The sequence below is a fragment of the Scomber japonicus genome, chromosome 4, assembly GCF_027409825.1.
Source record: "Scomber japonicus isolate fScoJap1 chromosome 4, fScoJap1.pri, whole genome shotgun sequence".
NCBI classification, from domain to species: Eukaryota; Metazoa; Chordata; class Actinopteri; order Scombriformes; family Scombridae; genus Scomber; species Scomber japonicus.
Window position 1 is genome coordinate 22,920,277 of NC_070581.1, and position 16,481 is coordinate 22,936,757.

Genomic DNA, 16,481 nt, shown 5'->3' on the forward strand with positions numbered 1-16,481 from the left:
CCCCAATGGCAAAAAGATAGAAGAAATCTTAGGAAGAGCAATTGAGGATAGATCCTCCCTCAGAATGGACATACATGTGATAGATGTTATAGACCAGATAACAAATTTACAGACATGCAGCATGGAAAAATGGGACGAGGACATTAAAAACAGATTGATAACATGTATCAAGAATATGATCAAGAGGGCATCAAGCCAGTTCCAGGTGACTATATTTACACACAGGGAAAACTCACATGACACCATTCACAGACATGGCGATTATATACATTTTGAGACAACGTGAGGACACACTCATGCAGCTCAGGTGGCTGATTATATAATCATATAATACACTGATGCTGTTTGTGAGCCACTTGTGTCTCAACTGTACCACCAGATGGCAATGAGGAAGAGTAGTTATTTTTTCCATTGTAAGCCAGTTGAAGCAGTGAGTGTTAAAATGATTTAAAAAAGAAACCAGGATAAATGATGTTACTTTATGTTCTAAATAATAATCATGATAGTCAAATATCTCCATGTTTATCACAGGTCACTTTTAAAATCTCTCATTATGTTCTTCAGCAGATGGTCAGTGCAGTGTGAACCCACAGGGCACAAGTTGTGCAGCAGCTTGGCAGACAGCTGGGAGGAGTCTAGACAGAAGCTCCTCAGCTGGAGCTTCAGGGCCTACAATGTCTTTCCTCAGCCCTTAAGTGGCTTTTACCATTACCAGGCCAGCTCAGTCTACTTGTTACAAGGGAATAAACATCACTGCCATCTGGAAGCCTGGAGAATCTGTATGTGTTTGCCAATATTTGTTGAAGCAAGCAATATGATTACACTATTTTAAAAAGTTTACTAATTTGACTTCCCAGCAAACTTGTGCTTCGTTCCGACACAGCAGGGCTTCTGCAACCACCAATTACCCATGATTCATCTGTAGCCAGAAACTCTACCAGGCAGTAGGCAGTTTTCAAAGTTCCAACCAGCCTTTGATGTCATGAATAACAAGAGGATGAGCACACCGAGACATAATGTCAGAGGGAAAAAAGCAAACTAGACATATTTGGGTTATCAGAAGATTTTTTAACATATTCTTGGATTATATGATTATATGTGATATAGTTGACTGTATGTGAAGAGGACTTCATCTAGAAATGACAGGAACTGTGCAAATGTCTGCAGTGTGATTTATGTGAAAGGATTAGTTCTTCCATTTTTTGAGAAAGAAGTGTTTGGTTGGTACAGAAGACCTCAGGGGAGAAGAAATTAAGATCTAATGGGACACCACCAGTTCCCTGATACAGTATAACTGCAGAGGCAGAAGCTGTAAAACAATAAAGCTTAGTCATAATAGGGTCTCAAAGTACCTCACCAAATTTTCTGAGATATTGTTCAATTTGGCAGAAACGTAAAAGAAAAAAAAGAGAGAGTCATACAGTCAGCATTTAAATGAAAACATACTCAAATATAATTTCCTGAACTTTATGAGCCACCATATAATTTGCTTCATCTCACTTCATAACCTGGACTTTAAAACAGAAGAGAATCTGTTCACCTTCACAACTCACCTGCATATAGCAGCATACTGCAGCTTTTTGGTTCAAAATAGAAGTCCAAAAAACACTTTAACCTTGATCTAGTTTGTCTTCACCACTAATCTCATGTTAAAGGTGTCAGAAATGAACCACGACAACCGCAATTGAGCACATTTATTGATGATAATCACTATAACCACAATTTAGCAAACATAAAAATGCATTTTTACCTTGTTTATGGTACTAATAATTACTGATTATCTTATGGATAAACAACTGTAAAATTTCTAGTGAAGCCATACAATTAAAAGTTAACAATACTCATCTTTATACATGGATATCCACCTTAAAGCCCTCGAAAACTTCAAAAGTTGAGTATATCTTCAAAACACTAAACGTTCATGACTCCAAAAGCAACAATTGCGGTTAGAAAGCATTTTAGGCATTAGTTGACACTTAAAGGGGTTGACACTTAAACTCAGCTGCTTCATCAGAAAATCAAAGTGCTTACCTGTTTCAAACTGGTGTAAAGAGCACAAAGAAATAAAGAAGAGATACAGAAATATCTAATGGTAAATCACTAAAACTATTGTAACTTTGTCAGAAAACAATATGTTCATCACTCCATCACGTTAACTTTTCAGGGTCTTTAAAGCTTGCTTCATGTCCTTTCATTGGCAGTTACACCTAATATACAATACACTGTGATAGTCAGTGTATAACTAAGTCAACATGCAATTGAAAATACATGTAAATCTTTATGCAGAGAAGAGATTTGCAAAGGACTTCCTCAAGTTGCGAATGGTCTCAGTACTTTCTGTATCTTCACTGGCAGTGCGGAAAATGGACGAGTCTTTCAGACCAAAGGCACTGATCAGGGTTTGGGATTTGCTGGAAGACAAGAGAATCATAACTTTGTATGTACAGAGCAAGTCAAGATGGATGCACAGCTTAGTGAATTGAATATACACTCTGCTTGAAGAGTTATAGCTGTGGTCCTTAGTAGAGCACTGGTGAGCTATTAATTCTTCCTTAAGCTGTGGATGTGCCTGTGATGGGTTTTTCCTCAGTGGCTCGATCTTCCAGCAGAGACTGCTGTTGCTCATGATCCACAGATGTCTGTACACTGTGACGTGGGTTTTCTCTAAGAGGTTGGGCTGCTATCTCCTGCTGGGATTTAGATTGACCCTGGTGGACTGAACTATTTGAATGACACTGTTTTAGAGACAGAGGTTCTGGGGGGACCATATCTTGGTTCACAGACTGAGTCTGAGAATGCTGTGCTGCAGGGAAAGGCCTTGGGTTTTCATCCTTTTCAGGAGATTTAAGGGTCAACTTTGAAGCAGGCCTTTGTGAATGTAATCGTTGGGGTTCCACTGGGCCCCCTTATTTCAACACAAGAAGTGTTTATGATACTCAGCCATGTTCGCTGAGAAAACAGAATCATGAATAAAAGTTTCAAATGTGATGCTACTGTGTTCATATGTAGTCTCACAGATTGTGTGTTTATTCAGTAACTGATCAGAAACAAATACAGTAATCACACATCAGCATGTGAGGAAAACAGAAGCCAAACAATAAAGACACAAACAAAGCACAGGGAATACACAGTCACATTACAGGTATCTGTTCATGCATTGGAAGCAGTGCAGTGTGAATGCCCAGCAGCCTAACTGTTAAAATGTTCACTTCTTTGTGCAATTGATAAAACCTGTAATATTGTTGAGCATGAGTGTTTCCTTTGGAAACAGTATTACACATATGAGGACACAGACAAAATAAATATTGCAAAGAAAGCTTTATTGCCAGTGACAGAAGGGGAAATATCCATATTGGAAATGTTTCCACATTATATTGTATTCCGATTTTGATTGAAACAGTCCAACACCAGTTTTAAACGTAGATATATGTAGCAAGTTACCATGGCCCTTGATGAACACGTTCAGTTATAATTGATCAAATATTCAATCATGATCACTGAGTCAAAGGCTTAACCATGCAGTTATTACAGACCGGGGTACCTCTGCATGTTCCTCCCTTATAAATCAATGTCATGGCATATTTCCTAGTAAACAGTACAACACATCCATAAAACCCCAGGCATGGCTTCTACAAGGATACGCTCACAGATACAATGGCACTTTATACAACTTGGAAAAGAACTGCACACAGAGCTTGCTGAACATATATTATACTATAGTAACAAACAGGTTGTTGGAAAACGGGACAGGTTTCTTTTTACAGTTGATTTGGTTGCTATTTAGCTGTTTCACCATTTAGCGTATCAGATAATATGAAATTGCCTCCACATAAAGCCAGTGGGTTTTTTTTAGATAATTGAATGTGTGAATGAGTATAGCTTTTTGAATAAATAAGATGGAAGATCTGATTTTACAATGAGTAAATACATTTTTGAGTAAAAAAAAACAAAAGATTAATATTGCACTTTCCATCAACTCACAGGAGGAATGTGATAAGTTAAACATACTGAATCTTTAAATGGCAGTAACAGGGTCCAAGTCCACGCTAAACCACAAAGCACAGCATTGTTGTCATGGCAACACCACCATGATAGCCTATAACCGATGTGAGGGCCACAGGGGAGACTTTATATCTGATCGTGGCAGGTTATACATCATAAACTTCTCATTATCAGCTATAATGTCTGCTTCCACCAAACTAAATGCAAAAAAACAACAGTAATTTGAATAGGGCATCAGTTCACTGGCTTGTGATTTTTTATAACATATGTATTGTCTTGGAGCGCTATTCTTTGATGGTATTACACACTCCATGCGGCATACTGCAGTCCCCCTCACCGATATTTACATTGTGGGTTACTGGAGTGCAAAAATTGTGATTGAAAGTAAATAATTTTTTCTTTGGTTCAAAATTATAGAAATATATTGAAATTGTGCGCTCAGACAACTGCACAACATCCTGTATAATAAAATCTAGAATCTTAGATTTGTTTTAATATTTATTATGCATCTATTTATTATTATTATTAATCTCTCTAAATAATCTCTTTTATCGTGATATTGTGATATAATAATATATGAAAAAATGAACTTTAAAAAAGGCAACATACTGTATGTCTATGTGTATGCAGGAGTGTACACACGTGCTCATTGTGTTAATGCATGTTTGGTAATGAATACATGTATCCTGCAGAACTTATAGAATATGCATTTTGTCATTGACACATTCACAATGCATGAATCACAGGAAACACAGCTTGGGTAAAACAGCGATGTTATGTGAACATCCCACTTGATCAGACGTAAATAACTGACTTGCACCTGCTTTTGTATCAATCATGCAAAACAAAAATAAATATCTATTAGTATTAGTATGAAAAATAATCACCACTACAGCCATACACACCCACGTACTGTATACATATTGAGATATACACAAACTTCAAACTGCACGATAATCCACAGTTTGAACAATATCTAAAGATACACACCAAAATAGAAAACAGTAAGGGGGTAGGTGGCAAATAAAAAGATTCATAGCTGGGTGGAACAGGTAGCACAGAGCAGCACTGAACTCAGTGTAGGCACAATCTGCTTTTTACATCATCAACAACAGCCCCAAAGAAAAACCACAGCTACTGGAACATAGGTGACCTATACAAGCACACAAATCAACAGGTCAACAAGTAGACAGTACATTTTGACACTGCATAGAGTTAAAAACACAGTCCAGGCCAGGACTCAGCTGTGCCGAGCTAACGTCACCGAGATTGGATTCTTGCTATCGGCTTCCACACACACGTGTGCTCTTGTGTTCAGCTAAGGTAAGTCATTGTTATCAAGACTCTGAGACCGACTGTCCCCTTTCCCCTGGGTGACTCAGTTAGCCTGGACTGGTTTTGGACTCACTGCAACGCCATTACAGTCGAGAATGTACTGCAGACAACCTTGAGGTGGGCGTCCAACACCATTCTTAATGGGATCACCGGCAATCTCTCCCTTCTGGCCAGAACCCTGAAAAAACGAAGAAACATCTCACTCAGCCAGCAACAATGGTGGTGGTTTAACTGTAATGAGATCTAAAAATAGATACATTGGGTAAATCCTATCATTTAGATAATTGATAATTCCCCATAACATATGAAAGATTATGAAAGATCACCATTATACCAAAATAAGACAAGATGCAGCCTCCTGTTTCTACTCTCTGTGACCGTGTGTGCTACTATACCTGGGATGGTTGTATGGTGGTGGGTCTCTGAGGAGTGTTGGCTTCCTTCTCTGCTGACTCGTTCATTTTGGCTAGTACCATGTCAGCAATGAGCTGCCTGTCCTCGGCCTGGTGCTCCCCTACCAGGGGCATGGCTGAGCCAACCACCTGTGCGACGTGGAAGGTAGTTTCACAAGAAAGAGCTTGTCTTAATGTAACATTTGTCAATATGCCACATTAACTTTGACAGATATACTGAAAGACTTCAACCGAAGGAAACAGGTAACATCCATATTTTGATATATTCATACAGTTCAGTGGTTTAATCATTTGAAGTTATGCACTTTCAATCCTCAGATGTGACATTCAAACCTGATAGTCAAATCCTGTTAACTCCTACCTCTGTGATGTAATCTTTACCATCTTTTCCATGGATGGCTTTGACTGCACAAATCTCCAGACCTCCAAAGATCTCTGAGCAGGTGTCAACCCACAGCTTGTACCTAAACAGAAGCAACACAAGACTCAAAACCAGTGGAAGCTTAAAGAGATATACCATGGCCTGATTGTCACTCACTTCCACCTCAACAGGACACGTTACTGTGCCATAGTTGTCAGGTTTATACATCTATAGTATCTTGCTGATAATCCACATAAAACAGTATTAATTAACCATTTTCTTATGTAACACTCACCTGTCAGTCATTGCCACCTGTTCAAGCATAGCTGAGCCTGTGTTGGTCTTCCAATTACCAGATATAGATGTTCTCCTGAGGTGTGTAAAGCACAAACATTAAAACCAGTTTGGGTTTGTGTCTCTTTCCCTTCTAAAGTTGAGAAACAACAGTGCAATTATACATACATGTAGGCTTTGTAGTCATTGCCAATCTTCTGGATTCTGATGTCGTACTTTGAGTCAATGAGAGGCTCTGTGGTGGTGTACGTCTGGGTGAGAGCCACGACACTGGCTATGTCCTGGAACTTACTGTGATTGTCCACCTTCACCTGTACACAGAAACAGACACATGAGACAGACACAAGCAAAATATCTAAAATGTATAAAGGTGTTCAGGAACTCACTGACATAGACAAATGCTTAGAGACAAAGGCTTAAATTAAAAGCATATTCATGCTGAAAGTTCCCCCAAAAAAGCAAGAAAAAACATTTTCATACCTTTCCAATACCGGAGTGGGCATGTCCAATCTTCACAACAACAGGGAATGATGGCATGCTTACCTAATGTAAGAAAGTATAATTTGAGGTGTTGCATTATAACATTATAACATTATAATCTGTTTTCTGCTTTTAATTCAAAATCACAAACCTGTAAGGAATATTAATATTAAAAAACAAATCTATATTTTATGAGTAAATCTCTGCACACCTGAGTAGTGGCAGGTGCGTAGGAGGAAAGTGCATACTTTAAAATGAAAAACTGAAAAAAAAGACCCTGTACTCTGTCTTGTTCATTACTATATGTTTATGGAATGGCAACGTTTCGGTCTATCCAATCATCATCAGGGACATACCTCCAGACCAAAACGTTACGATTCAATAAACATATAGTGATGGGTGAGACAGTGTGTGGGAGCTTTTTTCATAAAAAAAAATAATCCTGAAATTGTGTTTGGGTGTTACTCTTGGATGCAGTGAAAAGTGGGTGATGACAGCGTTCTCACCATCTCCTTGTAGTTTGGATAAAACGTCTGCTCGATCAGAGGGAACTTCTCAGCACCCAGCTTCCTGTGGGTGTTGATAAGTTGGGCAAACTAGACACACAGAAAGGTAGATCATTCAGATATAATTAATTCAAATCAGGGCAAATTAAGGTCATTATCAAGGTTGCCCAGGCTGCTGCATACATACCGCCCACGGCTTATCACAAAGGTTGTAGATGGAGTCAAGGGAGTTGATGCTTGGGACACCTCCGTACTGCAGACCAATGACCAGGTTGCGAAAATCTTCATTCTGGGTCATACTGAAGGCATGTTGACGAATGAGGACGAAGTCTGGCTTGAATGACCTAGAAAATAAAATGATAGCAGGCATGAGACAAAACTCTGACCACAGACATAACCAACTGTAAAAATGGTGGTAAGTAGATAGATATACAGCATCTCCATTTCGGAGGCTAAATCTTCTTCTGTGTGTTTATATGCCTCACCTGACAACCTTGGTACCGTTCCTGTAAACCTGCATGTTAACGTTGCAGGTCCCGTTGGCATGAGCCATAACGTTGATCTCACTGAATTCAGCCTGAGGAGTTGAGGATAAGAGTACAAATGAGGACAGAGTACTTAAACTTCTTTACTCTGTTTTAGAGATGTACTTAAAATGGATTTCACTGGCTTGATGAAACATACTGTACCTGCTCCACTTTGATATCATAATCCCCGAGTATTTTCTTTCCCCGGAATAACTTTGCCCTGGGTAGAACAGAAACAGAAGAGAAGTTATTATCTATAGCAAAATAAATAAAAGAATTACACTGGTTCATAAAATAAGGATTTCCAATTGGCTAGTGATCTAAGACTAAATCTAGCACTCAATATTAATCACATTACAACAACCTACAAAATAAATTTATGGAGGTACGAAAGCACAGAGACAACAAATGCTCACTTTCATGCACACTTTATCCAATTCAGTCTAGCAAAGAGGACAGCAGCAAACCATTACAAAAGTCTGTATAATTCTTCAAGACAAAGCTGTTGATTGTATACTTGCAGATGCAATTAGGCATTTCCTAGCACTGTCTGGTCAATAGCAATGCCGCCCAGTGGGATATTAAAGGATTATGCATTGAGGTAACACACCTGCTAAACACACTGAATTTGCAATTTAAGAAAATGGCTGCAGCTTTCACGACTTATGATTCAGCACATTTTAAAACAAAGAGTATATCTGGATCTGGATTTCTGACTTGAATATAAATGACACCTGAATCACTGTTGAAGAGGGAGTCTTTTATCATTGGATTTAAGATTAAGATGGATCCGTGTCTACATACTACCACCTCACAGAGATGAAAACTGCTGAAGCTACACAGTGACTGTTAATGTTAACAGTGTGTTTGACTGCTTTGTTTTTTTCCTATACTGGTGTGCTGGGACTGGGCCTGACTTTGACAACAGAAATTAGCAGGGTGATCCACAGTTAATGAACAGTAATCAGTGTCCAAAAAAGAACCCTTCCCTCCTATTTTGTCATGTTGCCAAGAGGGAGGTTTCCATTTCCTCAGTTTAAGTTCACACTTGAACTAACAGCTTGCAATGCAATTGTAAACTAGTGCATGTACATGAAACGTCTATCCAAATAAGATTTGTAGAACGTCCATGTTTTAACTAACATGATTTGTAGTTCTCACTTTCTCTTAGTTTGTAGCATCCCTGCTGTCACGCACCATGCACTGCCTGTCTATTTAATGTGGAGGTAGAGCTGAATAATTCATTCCCTATCTAATTACAGTGTGGGGATCTATTTGGCTTTTGGAGGAAAACAAGCATTAAAATATGAATCACTGCTCCAATATCAGAGAAAATGAAAAGTCTACTCTGCCCTGTGATGAATGATCTTTTCTACCAAATAGATGAGACTGTTTCCAAAACAAGACCCCTAGCAACAAACATAGAGACGAGGCATGAAAAAGACAAGCCACTGATTTCATTTAGCTGTTCAAATTGAATCTTCGTTAGCACGGGGATTGGCTGTGCAGACCAAAGCGTTATGTATTTGATCTGATCAGTCTGCAGCTCAGCATACTGAGCACAGAAACCACTTATGCTAACAGGAGATCATCTTATAGTATGCTTAACATGATCCTCCAACACACTGCATTAATATTCAAAAGTATTTGGCAGTCACATCAGAGCATCCAGGTGCTCACTAGAAATCTTGGCACTTTTAAACCTGCTCTCCTCATAGAAGCTTCCGACCACAAATGAAGGACATTATATATTATATAAACCATAATTCTGCTATTTGGCTTTACTGAGGCACTAGGCTTGAACTGGTGTGCCAAAGGCGGTGCTCAATGTATTTACCACATGCCAGAAGATGTTTACTTGGATAATTCCTTCATAAGAATCAATATGGGTTCATTTGACTTGAATTAAAGATGAGGAGAGAAACCAAATGAGACAAAAACAGCAGTTCCTCTTTTGTGATTGAAAGTGTACAGACAGTATTGACAATGTAATTTAAGCAAACTGATTAATGATCGCAGGCTAATATGTCAAAGTGTTGCCAAATGACTTACTGCTGCTAAATAATCTTTTATTCTGATGATTCACACAAGAGCTTAGTAAGCGGGAGCCCTTCCTGAATTTTAATGTCTCATCAGTTAGCCTATTTAACATTCACTTTCACATGGTGGTAGTGTTTGTATAAGGCGACGCTCCTTGTACAAACCATTCCTCCCCTAATTTCACTTAAAACAGTCTGCTATGCTATTTTGTAATTTTGAACCTTGGGTGACTTCGTTCTTTCTACTTAAAAGTGAGCTACAATGTAGATAATTTAAGGAAGTACATCTCTGCCATTAGTCTGATAAGATAATTTAAGGAAGTACATCTCTGCCATCAGTCTGATAAGAGAGGCAGTGCCATCTGCTCCTCCTGTTATAAGAGCAATTTATAGCACAGCCATCCTGGATCAAAACCTCTATGGATGACTAGCAGCATCATTTAGCAATAAAAAACACAGACTGGATGACAGAATGTTTCGGCCTCTTCGGCAATCATCATGATTTTATCATTTTTTTTATCTTACACAGTTAACTGTTCTGCCTCATACAACCTGTAAGACAACAACGTCCTTCAAAAAATCATCCATCTTGTGTTTTCTCTGTACAGCTAATTTTACACTGTAGGACAAATTGCCAAGCTCTAAATAAATATGTGTTTGTTACTGTATGAACAAGTTGTGTAATTAAACATTTAAAACATCAAGTTCTGGCTACATAGGTATCAGCTTTATAACTGTCATCATTTTACAGAACAGAAGTAATGATCTACAGTTTTTTCTACAACACCTAGAAGTTAATGTGATTTATTTGATAAAATATGTGGCGTAAAATCACTTGAACAAATTAGTTAAAGATTTCTCAGGATTTGCACTTGTGCAAATAATATCATTTTAAAGTGTATAGATAGTATGGTAATGTACCCTTTGGTTATGACATCATTTTAAAAAAAGCAGTACTTTTATACAAAATCCCTCAGAAACTGTAAAGGTAGAAAATACAAAAATATAACTTGCATAGTCATCTATGATTTGACTCATTTAATTTGATAAATAGATGCTAGTGGCTGAGCCTTCTGCCATATGCAATTAGTCTGGCTGACTCTCTCCTGATTCCATTTTGTCTTGAGGCCACCCGGTCACATCACTCTGGCTTTCATTTGCAGCAGTGGGCAGAAAAAGTCTTGTAACAGCCCATCACTAGATGAGATACACTGCATAAAGCTCTCAGACCCAAGGTGTGCCAACATACAGATAACATTAGGTGCTCAGCAAAGCCTACATTAAAATAAAAGGACATTTCATCTTATTATAGTTTGCCAACAGCTATATCTTTTATGTTTTTCATCTTGAAACTGTGAGGGCTGAATATAAAGTACGTGCGTCTCTGAATATGTGCCCTCCTAAATCATTCTTGATGTGATATTAAGTTGCTCATGTTATATTTAATAGTGCAAATATTTCAAACTTTAGCACTACATCAATATCTGAAAGCTACAGAACACTGGATGTGAATGAAGGGAGACCTACAGAGTAAAACTGATTTGGACTGTCATAGTAACTAACAACCACTGAAGGTCTGAAAGGTCTCATAAAAGAAACCAACAGAAACCAAAACTAGTGAAAATACAACTCAGTGATATTGAGCTGCAATGAAAAATAAATGCAGTATTCAGAGAGAGGAAGCCTTTTGAGTGAAGTACAGAAGTTGATCTCCCAAGTGTAAAGATATGCTGTATGATTTAAGAAACCACAGAGAACAACCATGGTCTGTGGAGCAATAAACCATGACCTAATATTATATTTAAATACATTGAAATAGGGAACAGAAATAATGTCAGAAATCACTTGACGTTTTTATCAGACACGTACGAACTGCTTCCTATCAGATCTAGAGAAATGTCGACACTGAGAATGACGGAGTGTTAAATATTATCTCATTCCCAGCCTAACCTACTCATCATTCTCAATAAGGATGACCTTTTATGAATGACATGGCTTTAGTCTAATGAATTATATTGTGTGTCTTTGCCAGAACTGCAGAGCACTGTCACTGCATTGGCACATCAGACGGTAATGTCTATTCCTCAACAAGTGTCTCGCCTTCCACTTTTAGCAAATGTGGAACAAGTGACTGCATAAGGCTGGCTGGCATTCTTTCTGCTGATGAGGGTCTGATCTTATTAATATTGATCTGGGTTCCAATTACATAAGTGACCAGTCCTGCACATATAAACAGGATAAGAGGATACTGCCAGGCCGAATTATGCAAAGGCAAATGTCCTAATGTTTGTGTGATTTAGGTTAATTTCTTCACGGTCTTCAACATGGCAACCTGCATAAACGCATCCAAAATGTAAAGGCTTTTTGCCATCTTCAGAAAACATTTTGTTAATTGCATTTATTTAGTCAGATAGTTATTTTAATCAGATCCAACAAAAAAATATAGTGATGCTGTCCAATATTTCTTTGTTGGATCAGATTAGTTTGAGCAGAGTTTATTCAGAGCTAAAAAAAAAAAAGTCCACAGTCAACTTCCCATCCAGTGTGAAAGTACTGATCTTGTGCTGTACATTAGTAAGGCATCACAGGGTTTTAGTTCTCTGGTTCCTATCTGTAATGTTCATAAATACAGACTGCACAATTGGAGGCAATAGAAATATATGTGTTCTTCAAATGTCTGATGTGTCAACTTTACTATGCAGCTGCAGAGTTCTAGCAAACACAGCTGTGGAAAATATATCAGCTGTGCAAACAGCTTTGTGTTGATCACGAGGAGATAGAAATATCACATCCTTTACTATTCAACAAGATATCAGTCTCCACTAAGTTCACAACAAATTCATGTGTTTTTGAGCCCTTAAATTTCCTCCCACACTAGACAGACAAAGATGCTCGCTTTAAGCTACCTCTGAGTAAGATCCCCCAGGACACTGACTGTCAGTGTAATGGCTTAGATGTCTTAACATAAGCCCACTCTTGACATTAATGACACAATGGTTGTCCCCCAGGCTTAGAAATACAGCCATGTGGGTAATTTCACTAAAATGTTCTGCTAGATTTCTGTACCTGTCTATATACTGTACACCAATATGGTATGATCTACTAATGGAACCCTATGCACCATGCTGCAGTGAATTCCCGATATCGATGCCTAACAGGTCATGTGATCTACCATCAGTGAGCAGAGGGAAACCCCATTGATGGGGGAAAGCACTGCAGTATCTAGACTACCTCCAGAGAAAATGTGTGCATTCCCTTATTATGCACAACATGTTGAACATCCATTTTTAAGAATAGCAATATGCTACATTACAGGGTAACACTGATGATTTAATTCATTCACCTCATTTATACACGCAGCTGTGATAAACCTTACTTTCTATTGCTTTAATGTGTATAAGAAAAGAAAATATTACAGAAAAATGTGAATTACAACACAGGCAGAATAGAGGACACAAAAAATCCTCCATCTTGGTGTAATGTCATTACTGCTGGGAATCAATGGTGCATATTTATCACTATGTTATGCTGTAACAATGGCATGCTGCCCACAGCAGCAGTGCCCATTCACATCTGCATGGTGCTTGATACAGATGTTGTTTCCGTGGTTCTTTAACCCTTACCTAACTACTACATTCAAAGGAATCATGAGGAGAAATTCAGCAGTAAAGATGCTGCGAACAAGCAACATATAGACTATAAATGATGCATAATGGATAGTACGAGTACAGCAATATATTGCCTTACCACTCCTGCTGTGGTTCATCGATGACCAAGAGAATCTTGAACTTCTTAGGTGTCGTGACTTGGGTCTGCTCCACTAGCCCAGCTGAGGCAGCTGTCTGCTTAACAACGTTGGTGATGGAGCTAAAGAAACCAGCTCCGGATGACTGAGATGACTGAGGTTTCCTCTCTGGAGCCGGCGAAGTGGCTGGAGGTGTAGGCCCTGCTGTAGGAGACTTGGCAGGGGTATTGGAGGCAGGTGGAGGAGGCTGAGTAGGGTCAGGCCTCTGGAGGTCTGTCATGTAGCCATTTGGCAGGTTGGAGATGAACGTGCTGTCCGAGAGACGCCGACGCAAATAATTCATGGCTGCAGCTGAGAGGGCAGAAGAATCAACAAGCACTGGGTGTGAAAAAAGAATTCTGCAGAGGAGTCCCTGTTCTGATAATGGCTGATCTCTAAATGCAAACTCCCAGTGAATGTATTCCCTCCCAGCTCAGCAGAGCATCCTCAGAGCTCCCCCTTAGTGGCGGTGACGACACACCCTCCCTCAGCCAATCCCCTCACCCTGCGCTTCTCTCGACTATTGCAAATGATGCTCTAGCTATGCCTCTTTCCTCCTCTCGTCCTCTCCTCTCTCTACACACACTCACTGGTGCGCCTGCCTTCCCTACCCCTCCCCCATTTTCTACTGCCTCACAGGCGTCATGCTTTTTTGAACCACAGCTTTGGAAAATAGAGGGGTTTCCAGTGTAAGTGCGAGAGGGTATACTGAGTATTACATCATAATTGCCTTGCTCCTTCTCCCCTCATGCTTTCTTTGCCCTCTGTCCTTGCAGAGCATTTTCTGTGTGTGTGTAAAATGCAGCCATGAAATCTAAAATGGCTGTTAGGACTAGTGGGCAATGTTGAACGAGAGGAAGCATCAGCCGCAGTCCCTTGAGACACAAATGCAATAAACCCGCTCTCTTAATTGATTTATCATTCTCAATATACCTACTGAATTTACTCTTTAAAATTTATCACAAGGCATGCTTTACCTCATATTTTATTTATTTTATATTAGACTTTACTGGACAGCACTTGCTTTGTATATCATTATGTACAATTACATTTTATTTTACATGCTTTCTTAAAGTCTAAATGATTATGATAGCACACAAACAATACTGTATTATACTGACATTGTTGCTAATTAACATAAAATATGCTAAAGACCTCATATCTTTGTAAAGCACAAATCAATCGCTTAATTACTAATTTTAGGAATAAAACATTTGTATGATGAAGAAAATAATATAAAACAATAAAACAATATCACTGCTACTCATAATGAATGAAAATAAATGAATAGGCTGTTTTAATTGGTCTATATACAAGGAATATAGTAGGAATTAGCTCACAGACTATGATGTTGCCAACACAGACAACAGATGGATATTTTAAAAAGGGCCAGGAAACAGATCAATAAATCAATAACTTGCAGTTCTCAGAGGTCAGTGTGAATCTAGTGTAAATCTAGTGAAGGGGCTACATAGTTCAAATTAATTATACACAAACATCGGACCTTGACAGAGAAAAATGTTAGGATTTATAGATTTTACTATAGAGGCATTCAAATCCTTATTTCTTTTTCTTTTTCTTCCAAACAATCATACACTAAATATTACTCAACAAGCTGACAGGTTTGTTCTTGCTCTTGAAATCTGCTCAAGCGGTTCATGACTGATCTTTATATACACTCATTCAGCCATCAGGTGATTTAAACTGAACTGACAGACACACAGGCCACAGGCTGCACTTGAATAATATGTTTTTAAAAGTAAATTTAGTTATCAGGTAGATTTTTTTAATTGTCTTTTTATGTATAATCCTGGAACATCACAAATTTGGAGCAATCTCCTCTGTTCGTAGCAAATGGGATGGAAAAGGGAATTTGCGAATAAATGATTGAATAAAACTGAAAAATAATAATAGCAATATTTTGTCAAAGCTGAGCGTCAGATGAATAGTGAAGTAATGTGACAAACTCCAGCTGTAATCATAGCTTGCATGTTTGAAGTTAATATTATGACTCTGATTTTTTGCATTGTAATTTTACTGTCAGTATCTCTGTCTATTGTGAATGTACAGCATCTTTTATGAAGTCAAAGGGTTTTTTGTTGTGTTTTTTTCTCAGTTAAGGATCTGTTAGCAACAGATAGCTGAACAGCGAGGGCAAACGAACAAGAGGACAAAAGATGCAAAAAAAAAGCAGAGGGAACACAGAAGGATGATGAAAGAGAAAGATGGTAAAAGAGGAAAAAAAATCAATAAAAAGAAGGAATGAAAATGTTGTGCCATCCTACAGTTGATATCAATGTGACTATCTATAACAGCAGCTAGGCTCCTTGGGTCACCAGGTCTCAAGGCAAGGTGTCTATGTGTGTCATCCATGAAAAAAGAGACATTGTTACATTGGATGATTTGGCCAAGTTGAAGCATATAGATAAAAAGCCAAAACATTGGACCTCAAATTGAACCTTACGGTGACAACCTTTACTTCATATGCAGTACAGTGTAGAGTAAAGATGGGTTGCAAGCCTATCCTGACTAACAATCCATAAAAATTAGATCTGTTTGTCCAATTTTCTTTTTGAACATTGGTCATGAGACAAAAATAATAAGGAGAGTTTGTGAAATTATTACTTGGGTATGGGCTATAGAAAGGCTGCAGCATGCACTAATGTTATGCATGGCTGCTGGGGTGCCACCAGCTGGTAGAAGTGATGTAGTGAACAAGACAAACCTCCACTCTCCAGCC

At 38.5% G+C, this 16,481-nt stretch overlaps 1 protein-coding gene across 3 annotated transcripts; it reads right to left on the minus strand.

Moving 5' to 3' along the window:
• Window positions 1-5,259: 5,259 nt before the first annotated feature.
• Window positions 5,260-14,045, minus strand: syn2a (synapsin IIa). 3 transcript variants are annotated; one of them, XM_053318409.1, is made up of 11 exons: window positions 13,705-14,045; window positions 8,081-8,138; window positions 7,877-7,968; window positions 7,579-7,735; window positions 7,392-7,481; window positions 6,886-6,948; window positions 6,574-6,716; window positions 6,407-6,481; window positions 6,112-6,214; window positions 5,733-5,879; window positions 5,260-5,494 (listed from the first exon to the last, which is right to left on the minus strand). In XM_053318409.1, exons 1-11 carry the CDS (start codon window positions 14,043-14,045, stop codon window positions 5,381-5,383), a joined length of 1,383 nt encoding a protein of 460 aa, XP_053174384.1. In that variant the 3' UTR covers window positions 5,260-5,380. The 3 variants fall into 3 exon arrangements, with proteins under 3 accessions (XP_053174384.1, XP_053174383.1, XP_053174382.1); XM_053318408.1 differs by having other exon boundaries at window positions 5,260-5,503; XM_053318407.1 differs by having other exon boundaries at window positions 5,260-5,515.
• Between the last annotated feature and the right edge of the window lie 2,436 nt (window positions 14,046-16,481).